The sequence below is a fragment of the Penicillium antarcticum genome (assembly GCF_028974205.1).
Source record: "Penicillium antarcticum strain IBT 31339 chromosome Unknown utg000009l_segment0_segment0, whole genome shotgun sequence".
Lineage (NCBI taxonomy): Eukaryota > Fungi > Ascomycota > Eurotiomycetes > Eurotiales > Aspergillaceae > Penicillium > Penicillium antarcticum.
In genome coordinates, this window is record NW_026695307.1 from 7,027,335 (window position 1) to 7,045,647 (window position 18,313).

General features: G+C 47.2%; 6 protein-coding genes across 6 annotated transcripts; 3 read left to right on the forward strand and 3 right to left on the reverse strand.

Annotated features, from left to right (window-relative positions):
* Positions 1 to 104: 104 nt before the first annotated feature.
* On the reverse strand, positions 105 to 1,317 carry N7508_011018 (uncharacterized protein; the record flags this gene model as incomplete). Its single annotated transcript, XM_058469078.1, has 5 exons — positions 105 to 289; positions 340 to 514; positions 810 to 1,138; positions 1,187 to 1,227; positions 1,280 to 1,317. 5 exons carry the CDS (start codon positions 1,315 to 1,317, stop codon positions 105 to 107), a joined length of 768 nt encoding a protein of 255 aa, XP_058316924.1.
* A 712-nt stretch (positions 1,318 to 2,029) lies between these two features.
* On the reverse strand, positions 2,030 to 4,252 carry N7508_011019 (uncharacterized protein; the record flags this gene model as incomplete). Its single annotated transcript, XM_058469079.1, has 4 exons — positions 2,030 to 2,292; positions 2,349 to 2,824; positions 2,883 to 3,557; positions 3,606 to 4,252. The coding sequence occupies 4 exons, from the start codon at positions 4,250 to 4,252 to the stop codon at positions 2,030 to 2,032; spliced, it is 2,061 nt and encodes a 686-aa protein (XP_058316925.1).
* Positions 4,253 to 5,246: 994 nt separating this feature from the next.
* On the forward strand, positions 5,247 to 7,141 carry N7508_011020 (acyl--CoA ligase; the record flags this gene model as incomplete). Its single annotated transcript, XM_058469080.1, has 5 exons — positions 5,247 to 5,339; positions 5,398 to 5,535; positions 5,585 to 6,019; positions 6,098 to 6,522; positions 6,583 to 7,141. The coding sequence occupies 5 exons, from the start codon at positions 5,247 to 5,249 to the stop codon at positions 7,139 to 7,141; spliced, it is 1,650 nt and encodes a 549-aa protein (XP_058316926.1).
* A 2,047-nt stretch (positions 7,142 to 9,188) lies between these two features.
* Positions 9,189 to 11,988, forward strand: N7508_011021 (Zn(II)2Cys6 transcription factor; the record flags this gene model as incomplete). The annotated part of the gene is made up of 5 exons (XM_058469081.1): positions 9,189 to 9,839; positions 9,891 to 9,971; positions 10,036 to 10,658; positions 10,718 to 10,906; positions 10,995 to 11,988. The coding sequence occupies 5 exons, from the start codon at positions 9,189 to 9,191 to the stop codon at positions 11,986 to 11,988; spliced, it is 2,538 nt and encodes an 845-aa protein (XP_058316927.1).
* A 3,267-nt stretch (positions 11,989 to 15,255) lies between these two features.
* On the forward strand, positions 15,256 to 16,586 carry N7508_011022 (oleate delta-12 desaturase; the record flags this gene model as incomplete). Its single annotated transcript, XM_058469082.1, has 3 exons — positions 15,256 to 15,297; positions 15,373 to 16,138; positions 16,216 to 16,586. 3 exons carry the CDS (start codon positions 15,256 to 15,258, stop codon positions 16,584 to 16,586), a joined length of 1,179 nt encoding a protein of 392 aa, XP_058316928.1.
* Positions 16,587 to 17,242: 656 nt separating this feature from the next.
* Positions 17,243 to 18,281, reverse strand: N7508_011023 (YoaK family protein; the record flags this gene model as incomplete). The annotated part of the gene is made up of 2 exons (XM_058469083.1): positions 17,243 to 17,850; positions 17,915 to 18,281. The coding sequence occupies 2 exons, from the start codon at positions 18,279 to 18,281 to the stop codon at positions 17,243 to 17,245; spliced, it is 975 nt and encodes a 324-aa protein (XP_058316929.1).
* Positions 18,282 to 18,313: the final 32 nt, after the last annotated feature.

An 18,313-nucleotide genomic window follows, 5' to 3' on the forward strand; every position in this document is an offset into this window, starting at 1 on the left:
GTTACATTCCAGTGTTGATAAGAGAACAATGCAAAGCGTGGGGGAACGGGATGAAGTGGAGTACGGCCAACTCTACAGTTACATCTCTCTTCACTCCTCTTCTCTCACAGCTGCGACTTCATTCTATTTGGCACATGGAACCAAGCCTCACTAAATCCAACATGTTGCGGCCATGGAGCTGTCATTGGTTGGATTTTCACTGACACCATGCGGGGATAAGCATATCTCTTGCATATCATTGTCTGTTGTGCAGCTGATTCTTGGTTGAATTGCTTGGTCGAGTCAATAACTGCACATGTTAAATGTCTACGACATCTTTGAGAGACAGATTCAACTTACTCGTACGGGCCAATGTCAGGAACTGCTCGGTCGTGAGTGGAAATGATGCATGCTGAACGAAAGGCTTGGTGATTTGAGCAGTGGCCACTGCGCGGATCTGTTTGGCAAGATGGCCATCACCCTCATACTCACAGGCACGCTGAAAATTGGCTTCTATCCAGATAGAGCGAGTGGTCTGTATCGCATCAACTCTTCAGGGTAGCTTCGCGGTCCGCCACATTGACTGTATAGCATAAAGCCTGCTCGACTTTTCCACTCCAATAGTCGGAATTTTACGGTGAGCGGGATCCACGGCACACTGTTCAAGACAGGCCAGAATGACCCGGCAGTTATGGAGTGCATAAGGAAGAAATCGAATCGAATCTGTTCGCCCGGCCTCTGTGAAACGGCCGTCCAATATACTTCCTTTGTGCTTAGCCAGTACTTCTCTGTCGGTGTTTGAATTCTGTACTCGTTCTACTGAGACATACGGCAGTCTTCTCCTTCAGCTTATCAGAAGCCACCTTCCACGAACCCATCACGCGCACAAAGTCATCGCGTGCATTGGCAAGAAGGCTATCCCTAACCTGAAAGTCTCCATGCGTGTAGTCCATTGCTTGTCTCAGCTTGTAGTTGGTAAATATTTCAAGTTGGAGCTCAAGCAGCCCCTCGGGATAGGATACGCGCGAGTTTCGCGCCACCAATCTCAGAATCTCCGCAAAAGCCGAGTGGTAGATGGCGGTTGAAGCCAAAGCCTCAGCTACCACAAGTGGCTGAAACTCTGTCGCATATTCAAGGTGAATTGGAGAGTGTAGCAACCCTGTTGAGTCAGTCAAGCGGCAAGTTGATCATTAAACAGCTATTTTACCGTGTCTAGTTGCGTGGGGGTCGCCCCAAGCGCATACAACGCTAGAAGATGGTGCAAGATATGGTCTGGTTACATTCGTCAATAGTTGGGTACCAAGAGAGCAACATGAATACGATGAAGGCCGAGGTCATCGATATAGATGTGATGATTGTCATGATTCTGTTGCAGAAGTTGGGAAGCTTTTGAGGCGCTCGTGGACAAGGGGGCCTCAACGATGCCAGCAGGGGAAGTTTCCCATTTCTAAATATGATCAACAACCCCCATTCCATTCGTTGGAGTATCTGGGTGAATTCCCCCTGTATTGAAATATCTCAAGTCAACACCATTGCACATGTTCCCTCTTTACCGAGTTGCCGTCTTCCCCGCATATCTTCATGTTCGCGGGCCGACAGGGAATGAGTAAGGTAAGTGAATAGAGCACCTACTTGGAGAACATCTGATATCTCATCGAAGCAGTATCTGGTCATTCTTGAAAGCTAAATTCGGCATTCTAATACAAGCGTGCTGCCGATCAAGTGTTGAGCGGAGTGAACAATTTCATATTTTTTTCCGCATATCTTTATTCCGCCCTGGTTAGCCTTTCTTTTCGCCCATTTGTTTATGAACTTTGGAATGGGAGTTATCCAAAACGGCGGGCCAATGGAGTTCGTATACAACGGGGTGTGGATTAGTTATGACCCCATTTGGACGGGTTTGGTTGCGAGTGCTTGATTGGCTCTCTGAAACCCCTCAGTGCTCTGTCCAGCTAATGGAGAGTCGTGAAAAAAGACCACGACCAAAAGAGTGGGGTTACAGCGCACTAGAACTGTAAGTGAAGATACGCAAAACTGTAAAAGTTGCATGTCACGTCTCCGGTATATCCGGGTTGACTATGGCCTCCTGGACATGTAAAGGTAATACGAATGTATTGCTTAGTCCTGCCCAATGAAGCGCATCAAGACGAGCAAGGCCAAGCTTGACGAGCGGGAAACTTTGGCTTTGGCATCGCAGAACATGTAACCACGAGTCTACAAGATGCTTTGCTCGAATAGCATGGGCGCCATTTGGGGCCTGTACCAGCAACAACATGAGGTAGTTTGAAATAGTCGCAAACCCGATTCGCGACCCTAGATACGTTAGCTGTTGGCTCTTGATAGGCTGGGAAGCAACATCAACAACATACAGGAGTACCAGAAGCCCGTGAAATCACTGGAAGTCAGTCTTCTTGTAAAATTCACTAAGATGGACGCACACTTCTCTGCCGCATGTAGGGTGGCCTCGCCCGTCCCGAACTCGTCCGATATTTCAATCTCTGGCAAGGATTCGATTTCGGGGAGACCCATAAAGTCGAGCATTGATTCATTGACAGGCAATGGTGACGTAGCCGACATATCTTCCAGGTCAAAGATGAGCGGCGGGCTGGAGGATCGTGCCATCGGCCTCAACATGGCCCGGTACACGTAGACCACAAGTAACAGGTAAGCAAAGTGGATCGAGGTGGGATATGGAGCAAGGCCATTCACAGACTTGCTCCAATTAGGAAGTCGAAAGGTCTCCGGCAGAGAAGAGTACCAGTCATTCAACCTTTCGAGCAGGCCGCGGCCCAGCTCCGCCGAGGTACTGAAATTGGCATTCAAGATTTGCGAAGCTCGCAGCGTGCTGCAAATAAAAATCAGTAAACTGGAACTTCGCCGACGGAGGATGAACAAAAACATACTAGAATGTGTCATGGATCTCTTCGCCGATACGTGTGAGATTGACTAGGTACCGGAAAGGGATCTCAGTATCACAAGACAGTGTGGAGAATCCTTGTCGTGGGCCCACCAGGAAGTCCCCTTCATCCAATTCACTCACGTCCCATTCGGCAGGATGGATATAGGGCGGCCGGCCCATCAACAAACTTCGCCATTTATCTTCGGCATAGACAGCCCACCACAACCGCCGGCGTAGGCGCTTCTCCCATGCTGGGATACCCCACATACGGCATTCAATGTGAAGGCCGAGCGAGCAAGCCAGTCCAACGATTTGGCCGACAAATGACCACAAGAATGGAGTGTCGGCCGTCGTCAGGCGGGCCTCATCTCTTGGCTGCTGATGAATGTACAGTAAGGCTGCCTGTAGGACTGCCAATCGGGGGCTGTGGATCTCTTCGGAAATGAGTTCATAGACCATGCGCCACAGTGTGTCAACCGGGGATGCGTGGTAGGTGCTCAGAACACATAGGTAATCGTCATGGGCCACGAATGGGAAGGCCGCTGCGTAGATGGCGGCGAGCAAGTGGATAGGGACATTTTCTAGCGCGGATAACTCTGGCAGTTGGTATGACGCCGTAGTCAACCCCAGCTGGGAACGAGAGATAATCGGCAGAGCAGGAAACACATATTTGACAAACCTGAACTCTTGTTAGCTTCACATTTTAGCATCAGAGAGAAAGACTCACAAACCCACTAGTCTCCTTCCATATTCCGGGGGCACTAGATAATTCAGACGTTCGCGTGTTACATCGCCAGCACCAGCCCTAGTCTCTAGCTTGATGGCTTCTGCGAGCTCATCGGCCGAGATCATGAAGTGCACGGGGATTCTTTGGACGGTTGGCACGCCTCCAGCATTGCGAAAGTGGACCTTATAGAAGTGCTTCATTCCAGAATCATCAAAGCAACAGTGCCTCAACAACCACGGATCTGATTCGGCGGATGCGCCAAACAGTTGTGCATGGCCATTTTCTAGTTGGTCGATGCTCTGGACGAATTGGGCCGGGGGTCGCCCGGATGGTATGATACCGGAGCCTGGCGACAGGCCATTGCTTTGATCCAAGCCCAGGGAAGGGAATCGCGGTTCCCGGGATGCACTCACGCTGGATTCGCGAGTCAAGTCGCCATTGGGTGTCGATTCTTCGACGCTTGCAAAAGGAAGAGCCGAGTGTCGGGCCCTTTTCGGTGGAGGTTTATCAAAAGTACAATTCAACTTGGCCGATCGGCATCGTTGACAGGCTCCGCCGCCCGTTTGACATCCTAGCTTGCGCGCCCGACATTGATCACAGGGTCGCTGACGTTTTGACCGATATGGCCGAGTCGAGGGAGAAGACATTTTGTCGGCGAACGCGAAAAATGCAGGGTGACGCGCATTTTATCAGAGCGAACGAGTTGGCCGAGTGAAGTTCGCCGCGGTGGAGCGAAGTCGACCAAACGGCGTACGTCGTTGACGTCATCCGCCGGCCATCTATACACTCGAACGTTTTGATATCCAGCACAGGATATATATCTATATGAAGGACTCAAGATGAATATACATATTTATTCACTTAGTCGTCCAACGATATTATCACCAAGCACTTGCTCAAAATGCCGGAAAGCAGCCGACCACGTCGAGCCTCTACCCTCAAGTCTCTCTTCTCATGGCGCCGCAGCCAGAATACAGAGATCAAAGACGATGCGAGGTCTGAGATTACCCTTGTTGCAGAGTATGACACTCCCTCAAAGTATGGAATCAGATACTGATTGTATATAGCCAGACATATAAGCCACGGAGAGCACCTGAGATTCCCCCGAACTTTAACCGTGAGATACTTCACTCCTAGAAGGACTGCGCCAGCGCTAATAAGGAAACAGCGGCCGATATGTGCTTTGGCTCTTGTTGCAGGAATAGATAAATGCGTGTGTCAGTGCAAATATATCCCCGAAGCACTCTTTAGGAAGCGTGTAGAGATAAATGGAAGTCAGATATTAGTCAACTTATCTCGGAGACAGGCGTTGAAGTGTCGAATGTTGAGGTGTTCGCGTGTTCGTGACTGTGGGAATGGCTTGGCATTTCCCCTTCCAAACTACCTCACATTTCCCTCCTTGTCCCGACCCAACTACGTCTAAACGTAGCCCAGAAGCGCGGGGAACTACATGTGACAGAGTTATGCGTTTTATGTGCTCGCCCCTTGCCTCTAACCGACTACCGAGCTCCCCACGCCCAGCCGGAGCGGGGACTCGGATGAATGGCATCAAAACACTCAAAACTTGTGTCCCCCGGAATATGTCAGGGATCTATATCAACTTGCAATCTAGCATCTTCCAAGTGAATTGCCTCTCACAAGATGATCTTCGAACCCGCAGAGAGGACTTTGCTCCCCACAAAGGACCTCTTGTCGTACATTTTTGATGAGCCACCGTACGATCAGGACCAGCCAGTAAGTGGGGCTCTGTCCAATCCAACTTAAATGTGCTCGGGGTTGACATCTCGTATAGATCTATATTGACGTCCATGACCCCTCGCGCTCTATCTCCTGTAATCAGGCGCGAAAGCTAGTACGCCAGCTGATTGCAGGTCTACGGGCATCGGGCCTTCAGCCCGGCGATTGCGTTTTGATACATTCTTTCAATGACGTACGGGAAGAATTTTATATGAATCAAACTGAAGCTAAAGCTTTTGCAGATAAATTACAGCATTCTTGTGTTGGCCATCATCGGCGCCGGGGGGATTTTCACCGGGTCGAATCCATCCTACACTCCCCATGAGTTAGCTCATCATATCAAAGCTTCCCAAAGCAAGTTCCTCATCTCAGAGCCAGAGATTTTAGATTCTCTCCTGCGTGCGGCCAAGCTGACAACCATACCGGGTGAGAATATCTCGGTATTTGACAATCGTGGACAGTCTATTCCCAATGGAATGCGATCATGGAGAAAGTTACTCGAATTTGGCGAAGAAGACTGGGTCCGATTCAATGCCTTGAAGACGACCCAGGAGACAACAGCAGCCAGGCTATTTAGTAGTGGGACCACTGGATTACCCAAAGCTGTGACAATCACTCATCACAATCTCATTGCTCAGCACGAACTTGTGCTGGGAGCAAATCCTCGGCCTTACGCTGTTAGTTCCCGCAGCCTTTCCGCCTGGTACCTTCATCGAGTGCAGTGATGAAGCTTACTGACTGGAAACGTCTGATAGATCTCGCGTATTATTGCTGTTCCCGTCTTTCATGCATCGGCAGCTCCTGTGACGCACATCTCAACATTGAAAGCCGGATCGGCTGCCTACATGATGCGTCGCTTCGATCTCGAAGAGTATCTGAATACCGTTGAAAAGTACAACGTTACCGATCTTGCTATGGTTCCTCCCATTGTCATCGCCATTCTCATGTCCCCTCTTTGCCAACAGCGACCTTTCCTCAAAAAGGTGCGGCTTGCTGCTTGCGGGGCTGCTCCTTTAGATAAGGGGATCCAAGGTAGATTTCGATTACTGATGGGCGATGGTAGCCCATTCACTCAAGTATGGGGCATGACAGAGACTTCCTGCATTGCTACGATGTTCCCTTACCCAGAGCATGATGACACGGGATCTGTTGGACGGCTCATACCAAATCTTGAGGCAAAGTACATTATCTTAATTCCAACTTTGAAACGTCGGTCAAGCTAATCCATGCTGTCACCCAGACTGATTGATGAAGACGGCAATAACATCTCAGCATATGGTGTCCGTGGTGAGCTGTGTGTTCGCGGACCTACAGTGACACCGGGGTATTTCAACAACGCCGAGGCTAACACTCATTCGTTCGATTCCGAAGGGTGGTTTAAGACAGGTGATATTGCCTTTTGTGACCAGGCAACCAGAAAGTGGTACATTGTAGACCGAAGAAAAGAATTGATCAAAGTACGGGGGTTTCAGGTAGCACCTCCCGAGCTTGAGGCCGTTCTTTTGTCACATCCACAAATGGTTGACGCTGCAGTGATTGGGATCACCTTTCCAGGTGCTGATACAGAATTTCCTCGTGCTTATGTCGTCCGACGGCAGGGTGATTCTGGATCAAAGCTCACGGAAAGTGATGTTCAACAGTACGTTTTGGAACGGCTCTCAAAGTACAAAGCACTTACCGGGGGTGTCAAATTCGTGGGAGCCATTGCAAGAAACCCTAGTGGGAAGATATTGAAGCGAGTGTTGAGAGAAGATGCCAAATTGGAAATCGAAGCTGGGCTTCTCAAACCCAAGCTTTGATTCCTGGTTAGGGCGGACAAATGACCGGTAAATGACATTTATTTGTTTATTTTATCAAGTTTGCTCTCAAATTTAACGCTCAATGTCGTCGAAATAGTGCTGGACTTGTTCAATTCAACCGATGAGAGCCGTATTTCTTTGATCTTGGAATCTTGTTTGATAGTAACTCATTATTAGCTCTCTGCTAAAAAGATATCTCTCTCCCCAAAAATAATGACACTTTCTCATTAGCGGTAAATTAGCGCATGTCGAGTACAATATCTCTTACCCCAAAAGCAGCATTGAATGCTTTAGCCGAATAAATAGGAAGCTCTATATTGTACAATATCCTTTGGGCAATGGCAGGAATGGCGCCAAGAAAGCGATTGCATTATTGGGTGAGTGGACCCCATGTTAATTTTAACTGGTTTTGGCAGGAAACTTACAAGACCGGAAGAAAATTGCGAGAAATATGACGATACTGACATATTAACAGCACCAAAACCGTCTCAAATACTGTTGGAACCTTGCCTTGGCTGACCACTCGCCCGCCGATTTACCAAGAGCGTCACCTCCAAGCATATAGGCTTTGGCTTTTTCTGAGTGTTGTGTCTGTCTGTCACAAGTGGAACTCTCTTTCAAGGCAAAAAAGTTCCTGTTGGTGCCGATAGTACGACTTGTCTTGGATCTGGGTGGCATGTTAATGCTGGCTCAGAAAACATTGTATCCCCGGTAAAAGCTAGTTATACAGCCACTTCTACTTGTACATTTATTTGCAATTTTCAAAAAGCATTTCGCCTCCCGGTCCTCGATACCCGTGTTTTCGCATATGCTGCAAGGCCAAGGCTACTCGACTCTTACCCTGGAAGAAGATCTAGTGTGCGGTATGACCTAGATGGCCCTGTCAAGACCGTACAAAAACCTGGGAGAATACTTGATCTCGATCTGTGGAGCGACGGTCCTCTCAATGAGTATGTGTTGCAGGCAATAGTCTCTATCTAACCTTATCTGGACGATGCCGCCGGGTCCGCGGTCTGGTGAGCAGTTCATATGAATGTGGAAGTGCCCTGAGCATGCTTTTGTATGTCACTTCTCGAGTAATATAAAGGTATAGCTCACTGATATTCTTTGATGAGCACACTTGAATATCGATATGATGGTCTGCGACCGTTCTGGTTATGAACGGTGATATAATTTTAAATGTTCACGATATAGGGATACTCTGCCGATGATCCTATACTCCAGCGCTGGGTTGCTGCGACCATTTGCGTTGTCGGAATTGATCTTTACTAGTGAATCTTCTGGAAAATGGATGAGGTGTCTGCTGAGAGCGTTGCCAGGGATTTTCTATACAGTACAAAGGCGCCACTACGGGTTCGGGCAGTTTTACCTCGCATGAGGTTGACTACAATTGAACTGCTGCCTCCTCGATTGCAAGAAGCGTTTGGTCTGAACTGCAACAAGTCTAGACGGAGGTTCAACCAGATGATTATCCGGGTCATTAAATTTGCATATCCTCGTGTACCAAAATCTGTCGGACATCTCCCATGCAATATTACTTGAAGGACATGAGACGACAAATCCAAAATGTGGCTTGATGGAGCACAGATATATTGGAGGTGTCATGTTTGATATGAATCCTATGTTTGACATCTATAGGCGATATAGCAACTACTACTACTACAATACAGACTTCATGTGTGTTCATTAGCTTAGCCCCACACAGCACGTGGGAAGCCGAGTTCCGCGGTTATGTTTTGCGGGGTGAAGTATGAAGTATGAAGAATATGAGCTGTGAACAGGCTGGGGTGAATTGGATAGTCAAGAGTAGATTGATTCTGATCATACTATTCTATCTGCTACCATATCAGTCCTAAATTGTTATCATTAGTCCACGGTGATCTCTGTTTGGATGAATTTGTGCTGTTCTTGCAATCTTTGTACAAGCTGATGAGCTCATGTGGGCATACTTCGCTGATCATCTTAGCCGTGCTAAGATTCAGACCCCGCCTCTCCCAGTGTCCGAGCATCCTTGAGCAAATCCACCAAACAATCCTTCACACACGTCATGTTGCGGCGAACAAGAAGAGCACCAAACGCTTGCTCTTGGTGTCATCATCGGAAAGTTCGATGCGATGCCTCAATACTTGGATCTCCATGCACTCGATGCCGACAGGATGGTCGCCGAAGTTGTACGCTTCGCTCGAAAGCAACAAAACAGTCAGATTTACCTCAAATTCCATTGAAAAGCTATGCTAACATATGTTACAGATACAAAACCCCAGATCACCCAGAAGTTCCTACAACTCGTGAAGGCCAGAGTGAAGTGATATTCAGTCCCCTTGACGACCAGAGCTTCCCAGCTCCAACCCGAAGACGCCAACCATCTATTGAAACACAGCATGATGATTTTAATCGATTCAGCTATACCTCGCCATCACAATGCTCCAATTTTTCCCACAAAGAGTACAATTTCATTGATATCGACCAGTTGTTATCACTGTCGCCCGAGAACACGGCGATTCTCGACTGCAAGGGGTGTTTAAGCCTACCGGACCAGAACGCAATGGACGAATTTGTGCAGCATTACTTCAGAAGAATTCATCCACTTGTCCCTGTGCTTGATGAAGCTGAGTTTTGGCGCTCTTATGTGAACCCTGGCACCGGTCGCAAAGTATCACTCTTTGTGTTCCAGTCAATGCTTTTCGCAAGCTGTCCGGTGTGTGACATATCACTCTGAAAATTGTCCATGCTAACAGAGCCATTGCAGCTGGTTTGTTTGACAACTCTGCGTCGGTGCGGATTCAGAAGTAGGAGAGATGCCCGGAAGAAACTCTACAACAGAGCTAAGGTGCGTGTTTTTCTCCACCCAACACTTGCAGGAAATGATATTAATGAAACCCCCTTGTATAAAGTTACTATTCGAGATGGCAGCTGAGAAAACCTGCCATGCAAATGCGCAGGGGGCTGTTCTGCTCTCGCATTACACTTCGGCAGAAGTCCCTCGGGCCGGGAGTCTATGGCTCACAAGAGCTATCGAAAATACCATACGAATTAATGCTCGACCATCCCTGCGGCCAGAAAATGTGGATGAGTCACTTAAAAAGCGCCTCTGGTGGTCGATCCTGCTTCGCGACCGAAGTATTTGTATTGGCCTGCGCCGTCGTCCACAAATCACCTCGAGCGCCTTCTTTGGAAGCAAGGATTTGCCGAAGACAGAAGACTTTGAAGAAGAAATGCAAAATTCTCGTGTTTACGATTATGGAACCAAGCAGAGCCTGTTCATGGCGTTCCGGCAACAATGTGAATTAGCTGCGCTTCTGACCGACTTGTCATCTTTGGTTTTCGATACATCACAGACCAGAAAACCTTCGCTTTCCTTCATTGATTTTCAAAACTTGATGTCAACTATCAGAACGATCAAGCAGTCACTCAGCACTTGGGAAGAATCCGTCCACTCCGCTATCCCCCAGAGTCTGACTCCGGAAAGCGACGATGCGACCGCGACATTAATATATTTGACCGTCATGTACTATCAGTTCGTGAGCTCTGTACCGTCGTATTCTTGTCAGACCTAACTTTCGCTTCTCCTCTCAGCGCCGCCAGAGTTGATTTGGCTCAATACGCGGCCCTAGTCCTGGAAGAAAATCAATTCTACGCCAAAGACATCTATACCAACTGGATTCAAGATATCAGCAATGACCTGAGTGAGGCTATTGCGGGGCTGACAATAGTAATGGAATACTTCAGTGTTAATAACGACGCCGATAGTCTTCCATTGAGTGTGTTAGTACAGTTACCTTCGATTCTTTATTTTCTTCTCTCTTTTCTCTACTTCCGTTGATAGGGAAACCTCCGCTAACAAGACTTCTAGACTCGGATATGTCGGCATGCCACTCGTTCTAGCGGCTATAGATCTCAAGCTATCTCCCTCTCGCGAAGCATTGAAACTGAGGCAAAAACGTCTGGAATCGGTTGGTCTGATCATCCGTCATTCTGAAACGCTTTATGATGTAACCGACTGTGTCGCGGTAGGAGCAAATCATATCCTTCATCTGGCCTATATCACTACACAAAATCTCTTTTCGGGTGGAGAAAGCTCGCAGAGGCTATGTAACATTGCGAAGATAAAGGATCCATCCCCTCACAACCTTTCCAGCCTCATGTTCAAGTCCGCTCTGGCTCAACAACCACAGAGTTGGCAGGAGGCATTTGTCCGCTGTCCAAGAGCATACCTTTTGATATCGACGTCAATGGACTACAGCTTATCGCTTGGAAGGTTGCCATCTGCCCATGATCTTCCTAGAGCTGTTCGTGATCTTCCTGTCATCGGTGCTATCGCCAGGCTGCCTTGGACCGTCGAGCTCTGTCCATCTATAAGTGTGAAAACCTCTGTGGATGAGAAAAACTCACCCAATCATTTCTCAGAGATGAGGTCCATTTCAGTCGAAGCAACACGTGCCTCGAAAGCCTCCCCCACGGTGGGTGAATCAGAACCAGGACGAAAGCAAAATATCATACACAACCACTGCATCTTATTTCAACGAGATTCTCCGACTCGTGCGGCGAATCTCCCAGAAAGCTACGTCGAGCTACCTACTCAAAGGGAATCTCCTGAGATGAACTTGGATTACATGGAGTTCGGAAATCTTCCGAGTTTTTCAGGAGCCCCGGATAAAGATCATTTCCCTAAAATGGAATTATCGAGTCCCGAATTGCAGCACGCAGGCGTCTTGAGCTGGTCAGGGGGGGGGGTTCAGGCTGCTAGCTACGAACTCAGCCCACATCCGTCAATTGGTGCTGTTGGGCTTTCGGTCTTTGACACATTCTTCCATGAAGCCTTTGAAGGAAATTGGGCGTCTTGGTAGTGCCTATAAGTGGTAGATGAGACAAAAGGGAGAATGGAAACCACTATCCGTCACACAATCCGAATTAACAGCTTTTATGCGCCCAACGCACCTATGCCCATTTGAAGTGGTCGCCAATATTTTTCTTTGAGCTGGTGAATCTCAATTGTTTGCTCTGTCCCCAAGGAGGAAGCGTATAGCTGTCGCTTTGTTTCTGCGGCTGAGCCCGCCAATTCTGTCAAAAAGGCAAAGTACTCGTTGAAGTCGGGCTTGATTTCGTAAAACAAAGCTGTATGTCCCTTGTATTGAAGTCTCTGGTTCTTTCAAAGATCATGTTGCTCTGGTGTTGGCAGGGGCGCCGCATTTCTCCCAGCGAATTACCGGGCCACTGCAAATGCCTGGTATTCGTAGACTCGGAAGCTGATCCCAGCGCGAACCTGACTAACCAGGGCTAAGCAAGGGTCATTAATTTTGGAAATGTGCTACTAGAACCCTGCTATGTGTTGTTGGGACTGATGGGATTCAATACGATGAAAGGATAAGACAACTTGTACGCCGTTGCGAGAATGATCTTGTCCACATTCTCGAAGATCGTACTGTCGGAGAACTTGATAATTAGCCCATCTTTGTTTGCAAGTATCTGTTTAATTGTAGGCCTCTTTTGGAAATGGGCAATTCCGACGTAGACTGCCGGAGAGCTCGAGGGGAACTTTCACGATGACATGGAGGTCCGCGACGAGATCAGCGGATGATACACTGCCTCCGACTAGGACAACAAGCCTTTAAACATAATTCTGTGTTCCGGGATGCCTCGGGATCCTCGAATACCGTCGGACGAAGTGCAAGAGCCGCAGTTAAACCTGGAATATTAGGATAAAAGGGTCATCCCTCTTTCCCACTCTTTCCACGGTCATATTGAAACTGGCGAAATGAATGCGATCATTGGACCTATCCTGTAAGTGATTCCTCACAATGCAAAATGGGCTCGTTGGATTGCTACGTCCAAGGTGTCAGGTGGATGATGCAGAATTGTGGCTGGGAAAGGGGGTGTAGGTAAATTCCTTGGCCTGAATACCAACATTGCTGTCGAGGTCGTCATAAATTGCTGTACGCGAAGTAGGATCTTCAGCAGCTGGTGCCACCAGCTGTGGGATTTGTGAAGGCTTTTTTCCTCCTTGGCCTAGGTGAGATCCATATTTGGAGAGTAACGGGCCGACGTCTACGTAGGTCGATACAAAGCTACCATCGTGGGGTTGTATGTGGAGTAGTCCACATTATATACATTTTCGGTGCAATTTCTTTCATTCTTTAGAAAGAGCCCCCAAACACATGCCGCACCGCCACTTATCCTCGATCTTATCCTTCTGGCCTTAGGAACTTTCCAGCAGAATGCCTCACCTACGATCCTTCATCGACAGCGTCATAAAACAGCCTACACCAAGAAACTCAAGTCGGGAGAAATTGTTATAGTTGATCCAGAAGCCTAGACCGCAAGAACCATGCTTATGTTCTACGCATTTATCTATATCAGTGCACTGTTTATGCTCGCCACAACCAATGCTGAGAAAAAATGGGATACTGGCTGTCATTCTTGTCAACAGGGGTCATCTATCTGTTGCTTCCCGTTCTTCTGGCAGCTGTTTACAAAAAAAAGGAAAAAACGGCCAAATGGAGGATCTGAACTGCCTTGAGCATTCAAAATAAATGTCATGACACTACGCCAGAACAAGTCCCAGTTTTGGCTACGGGACTTTTGGGATGTGGCAGATCCTGCAGAATTGGTAAAGAGATCATCGTGAACTGGACTAGTTACAATGTGAATGATGTTGCTAGAACGGTCGGTCAGTGTTTGAACCTTTGACCCTCTGACTCAGCGAAATTCAGGCTGAATACATCAAAAGTGTGCAGCCAATGCGATTTCCGGTTTTTTAGATCAGGCGCGCTGACTATCGTTGTGGCGATCTCTATTCTGACATTTGGCATCTACCCGACGTTCAACCGCTATAAAATCCATGTGAGACTGATCAGCCGCACCACATTTGGGTTTTCTCTGGCCACGCTTTCTGGTATTGCATGCACGCTAGTAGAATGGCGAGTGTATACACTATCACCCTGCGGCCAAAATGCCTCGACGTGTGCTAACGTAGCCCATATAAGCATTTGATGGCAAATTCCAAATACCGTTCTCGGGCTTTGAATAAATGCTTTTGCCGTGTCACCGCATACGAATTGGCGTATTCAAGTTCGCCACCAAGTATGAAAGGCTTGGTAGTTACGATTTCTTTTGTTCATAAGTGCTCTGTCAAGTGCTACAAGCGAGATTTTATTAGAGCCACGAAAGACCTTCGGCTCCTGTGGATTTGGAATGCTCCAACAGTTGCTTTAGCAGTTCAAACGGTTGTGTTTTGGTTCCGATTCAAAAGGATTGAACAACCCAAGACATGACCTGAGATGGTTCAGTTCGCCCGACCGAGATAAGAGAGATACGAGAACCACCGGTTTAATATCCGAAAAGCCATGGCGCTCCAAGATGCCAATCATTTGCATCGGATCTAGGAGCTATTGGGTTTTGCTCTATTTTGTACCTATTTTTGTTGTTTCTTCGAATTGATAGTCCATATCCCTTATGGCATCAAGCCGCATGTATACAGAAAGCATTAACTGATGTTCAGTAGAAGATCCTTACTGCCACTTGAACCCAGGGGGCAATTGGACGCCAAGAAGTCAACGTTTAACTTTTCCCAACTGTGGCTAAGTGGATCCTCGTCGCATCGCTTCGAAAAGGGGCAGACCGTCGGGCCGCGGCCGAAAAGTAAACAATCTACAATGGGGTAGTACAATCATAGCTTTGCATTCAATTGCCACATGACAATTTTATGCCATTAGAAGAACCTATGGTTAACATAAAAAAAAACCGAGCGACGAATCTGTTGAGGCCGATTTCGGGAAAATCGTTGAAAAAAGGAAACGGCTAGTGCACAGTAGATCCATGGGTTAAACGTCCACCCGGGGACCGATGGTCCAATGAGATTGCAAATCTCCTGTCTGTGCATCAACTTTGACAGTTTTCTGGAACAAATTTGGAAAAAGGAGTTGAGATGGTTCCGTAAATCTAGCCCTTTTGCTCCTTTTGAGATTAGCGGATAGTTTCACGGGGAAACGGGAGAGGAAAACTTTTTTGGTTAAAAAAAAAAAAAAAAAAAAAAAAAAAAAGGTCGACTACAAAGTCTAACACATTCCCTTCTGGTAGCTTTTAGCTTCTGTGATATTTTGTACTCCATTTTCGAAATGTCTGAGCTCAACACTGAACCTGCCAAGCAGGTGGATGAGGTACATATCTTTTAAGTGTCTTTGGACAGTGAGGTGGTCTCGCATACATTGGCTAATACCTTTCATATCTTACAGAACGTCCCAAGCTTGAAAACCCTCAAAGATGCGATCCCGAAAGAGTGCTTCGAATCGTCTCTTCCTACATCCCTCCTATACCTGGCCCGAGACATCATCTACTGCGCGACACTCATTTATGCCACCTCATTCATTCATTTGATCCCATCTTTGCCTCTTCGCATCATTTCCTGGACCACCTACGGATTTTTCCAGGGCTGCGTTGGAACAGGGCTTTGGATTCTAGCTCATGAGTGCGGACATGGTGCTTTCTCACAGTATCAGAACCTCAATGATTTCATTGGGTGGGCTACCCATTCATTCCTCATGGTGCCCTACTATTCATGGAAGATTACCCACGCTCGGCACCACCGGTATACCGGCCATATGGAAAAGGACACCGTTTTCGTCCCCTGGACAGATAAAGACCTTGCGACCAAGAAGAACGTTCAGATCGAGAAGTTGAAGCATCTTGCAGAGGAGACCCCCATTGTCTCTTTCATGCAGCTTATTGGACACCAGTTGATGGGATGGCAGCTCTATCTTTTCCTGAATGTGACTGCTGGCACAAAGAGCGGACCGGATGGTAAAGACAAGATTGAATTTGCGAGTCATTACAATCCCTCCAGTGCACTTTTCGCGCCCTTCCAGTGGAAATATATTGCCTTGTCCGATCTGGGATTGTTGATCATGGGCTCTATCTTGTGTTACACCGCATCTATCATTGGAGCCTGGAATATCGTACTTCTGTACGTCATTCCATACCTCTGGGTGCACCACTGGCTGAGTATGTTTTCCCCTTCTACTGATATTGCAACCCTATCAATCAAATTACAAAGAATAAAAATCTAACTCAATTCACAGTTGCCATCACATATCTTCAACATACCCATCCTGCAGTTCCACACTATACCGCAGAGGCTTGGACGTATACGAAAGGTGCACTGGCAACAATTGATCGCACCACGGGTTTTATTGGTCGCCATTTCTTCCACGAAATTATTGATTACCACGTTGTTCATCACCTCTTCAGTCGCATTCCCTTTTACAAAGCGGAACAGGCCACCAAGGCAATCCAGCCTCTGTTGGGAGAAAATTACCATGAAGAAAAAGGAGAAAGCTTCTTGTACTCATTGATGATGACTTTCCGAAAGTGCATATATGTGTCAGAGAACAAGCGGGAGAGTGGACAGCCCGGCGTCTTACATTTTGTGCTGGCGGACGACAGGAGGTGAAATTAAAACATCATTAGAAGCTGCTTATATAGACAGGTGTACTAGACTTTGGTTAGACTTGAGAAGAGTTGGGGAGCAATACATTAATTTCTCTAGCTTTAATACCTATCATCCTTGTCATATCTAGCTCGCACCTTCACTGAGTGGAAGTCATTCTACAGGATGAGAACTCGGCCAAACGAGACTTTGATATCTGAATTTTTGAGTGATAAATTTACAACGAGTGTTGAGAACGCTGTTGCCAAATCTATAGTTTCATTGAGAGCTTTAGATTACTTTCACAAGCTTCAGAACGGCGAAACGGACAGGGGTGGCTTGGAAAGTGAAGTTCGAGGAATATTTACGCCAGACACATATTCCACCAATTCTTTTTAGTCGTTCATATCTTCAGAGGACGATAGTCTTGAGTCAGAATTTAACAAGATAATATTGTCTCCTCGCCCCTGGAACAGGAAATATTTTGAAAGTGATAGCAATAGCTCGATTTTGAACGAATTTCCAACTAAAGCGAGAAGAGTGGTAAGGGAATAGTCATGATACAGTAGCACTTGGCTTCAAGTCCCGCTAGATCATACCGGGTATTTATCCCGTTCGCTGAAGAACAGAACAGAAAAAAAGACACCTGGGCATCAAAACAAGGGGAGTATGAGCACATATCAAACCTCCATGTTGCTCTTACTTCTTCCCTCTGGCTTCCAAATAACCCATCCCAATGTGATTGCTAACTTCAAGCCCATGGCAAACCATATGCTTGAAGCCATGCCTGTGACCTTTGAAAGACCTCCTGCAGTCATTGCACCAAGGAAAAGAGCCAGAAAAGCCCCGATTCTTCGATTGCGTTTAGGGTTGAATTTTGCAGTGAGTTTTGGATCAACAAGCAAGTCACATAGAAGCGTTGTCAATACCACAGTGGGAATCTCATCCAGTGCAAGAATACGAGAAGCGCATATCTGACCTCCAGCTTGGAAGGATAAAAGGGAGATCGGGAGGACTTGCATCCATTCAATGGGGGCACGTGGGTCTTCCGGTTTTGGGGAAATCACACCGAGCTGGATAAGGATTGCTGTCGCCAGAAGTGCCAAAGTCTGAATAGCGAACGAGACAACCATTGTCGAGCGACGTCGTGGGCTTAGTAGTCGATGGAGGTGAATGAAGAAAACGTTGCTGGTAACAAAGACGCTGAGAGCGATGAGGGACTTGGCCCAGAGGTATGCCGGATAGGCAGGCTGACCGGAAGGACCTAGAGCTAGGAAAACAGTGTTCCCTACGTATCTTGTTAGATTTGTTCGCTCGGTTGGCACAATGAATTGAAGGTTGAGGTAACTCACCTGTTTGCATGCTCGAAAAACTGCCCCATGCATTGAATGACAACCCATCAACCAGGCCACCAACAAACCCACAAATTATGAGGACTATATCAGTATGCTTGGTATCTATATTTGCTCGGAAGTGCCGGTTCAGAACCGAGCCCACTGTCATGCTTTGTGCAATTTGGCTGCTAGAGAGGGAGACTGTTGTGCTGCCTCCGGACGACCAAAGTCCAGGTGTATACTTTGACTCTTCATTGGCAGAATCCAGATTGGAGGGGAGAGTAGAATTGTTGTCCGCAGATATGTTCTGACCTCCATGATCGGGTCTGGCTGGTGAAGTCGGGAACTGTATGTTCCGTGGAGAGGGAGGAAATTGTTCATGCATTGTGAAGTTTATCTTGATATATAACAGATCAA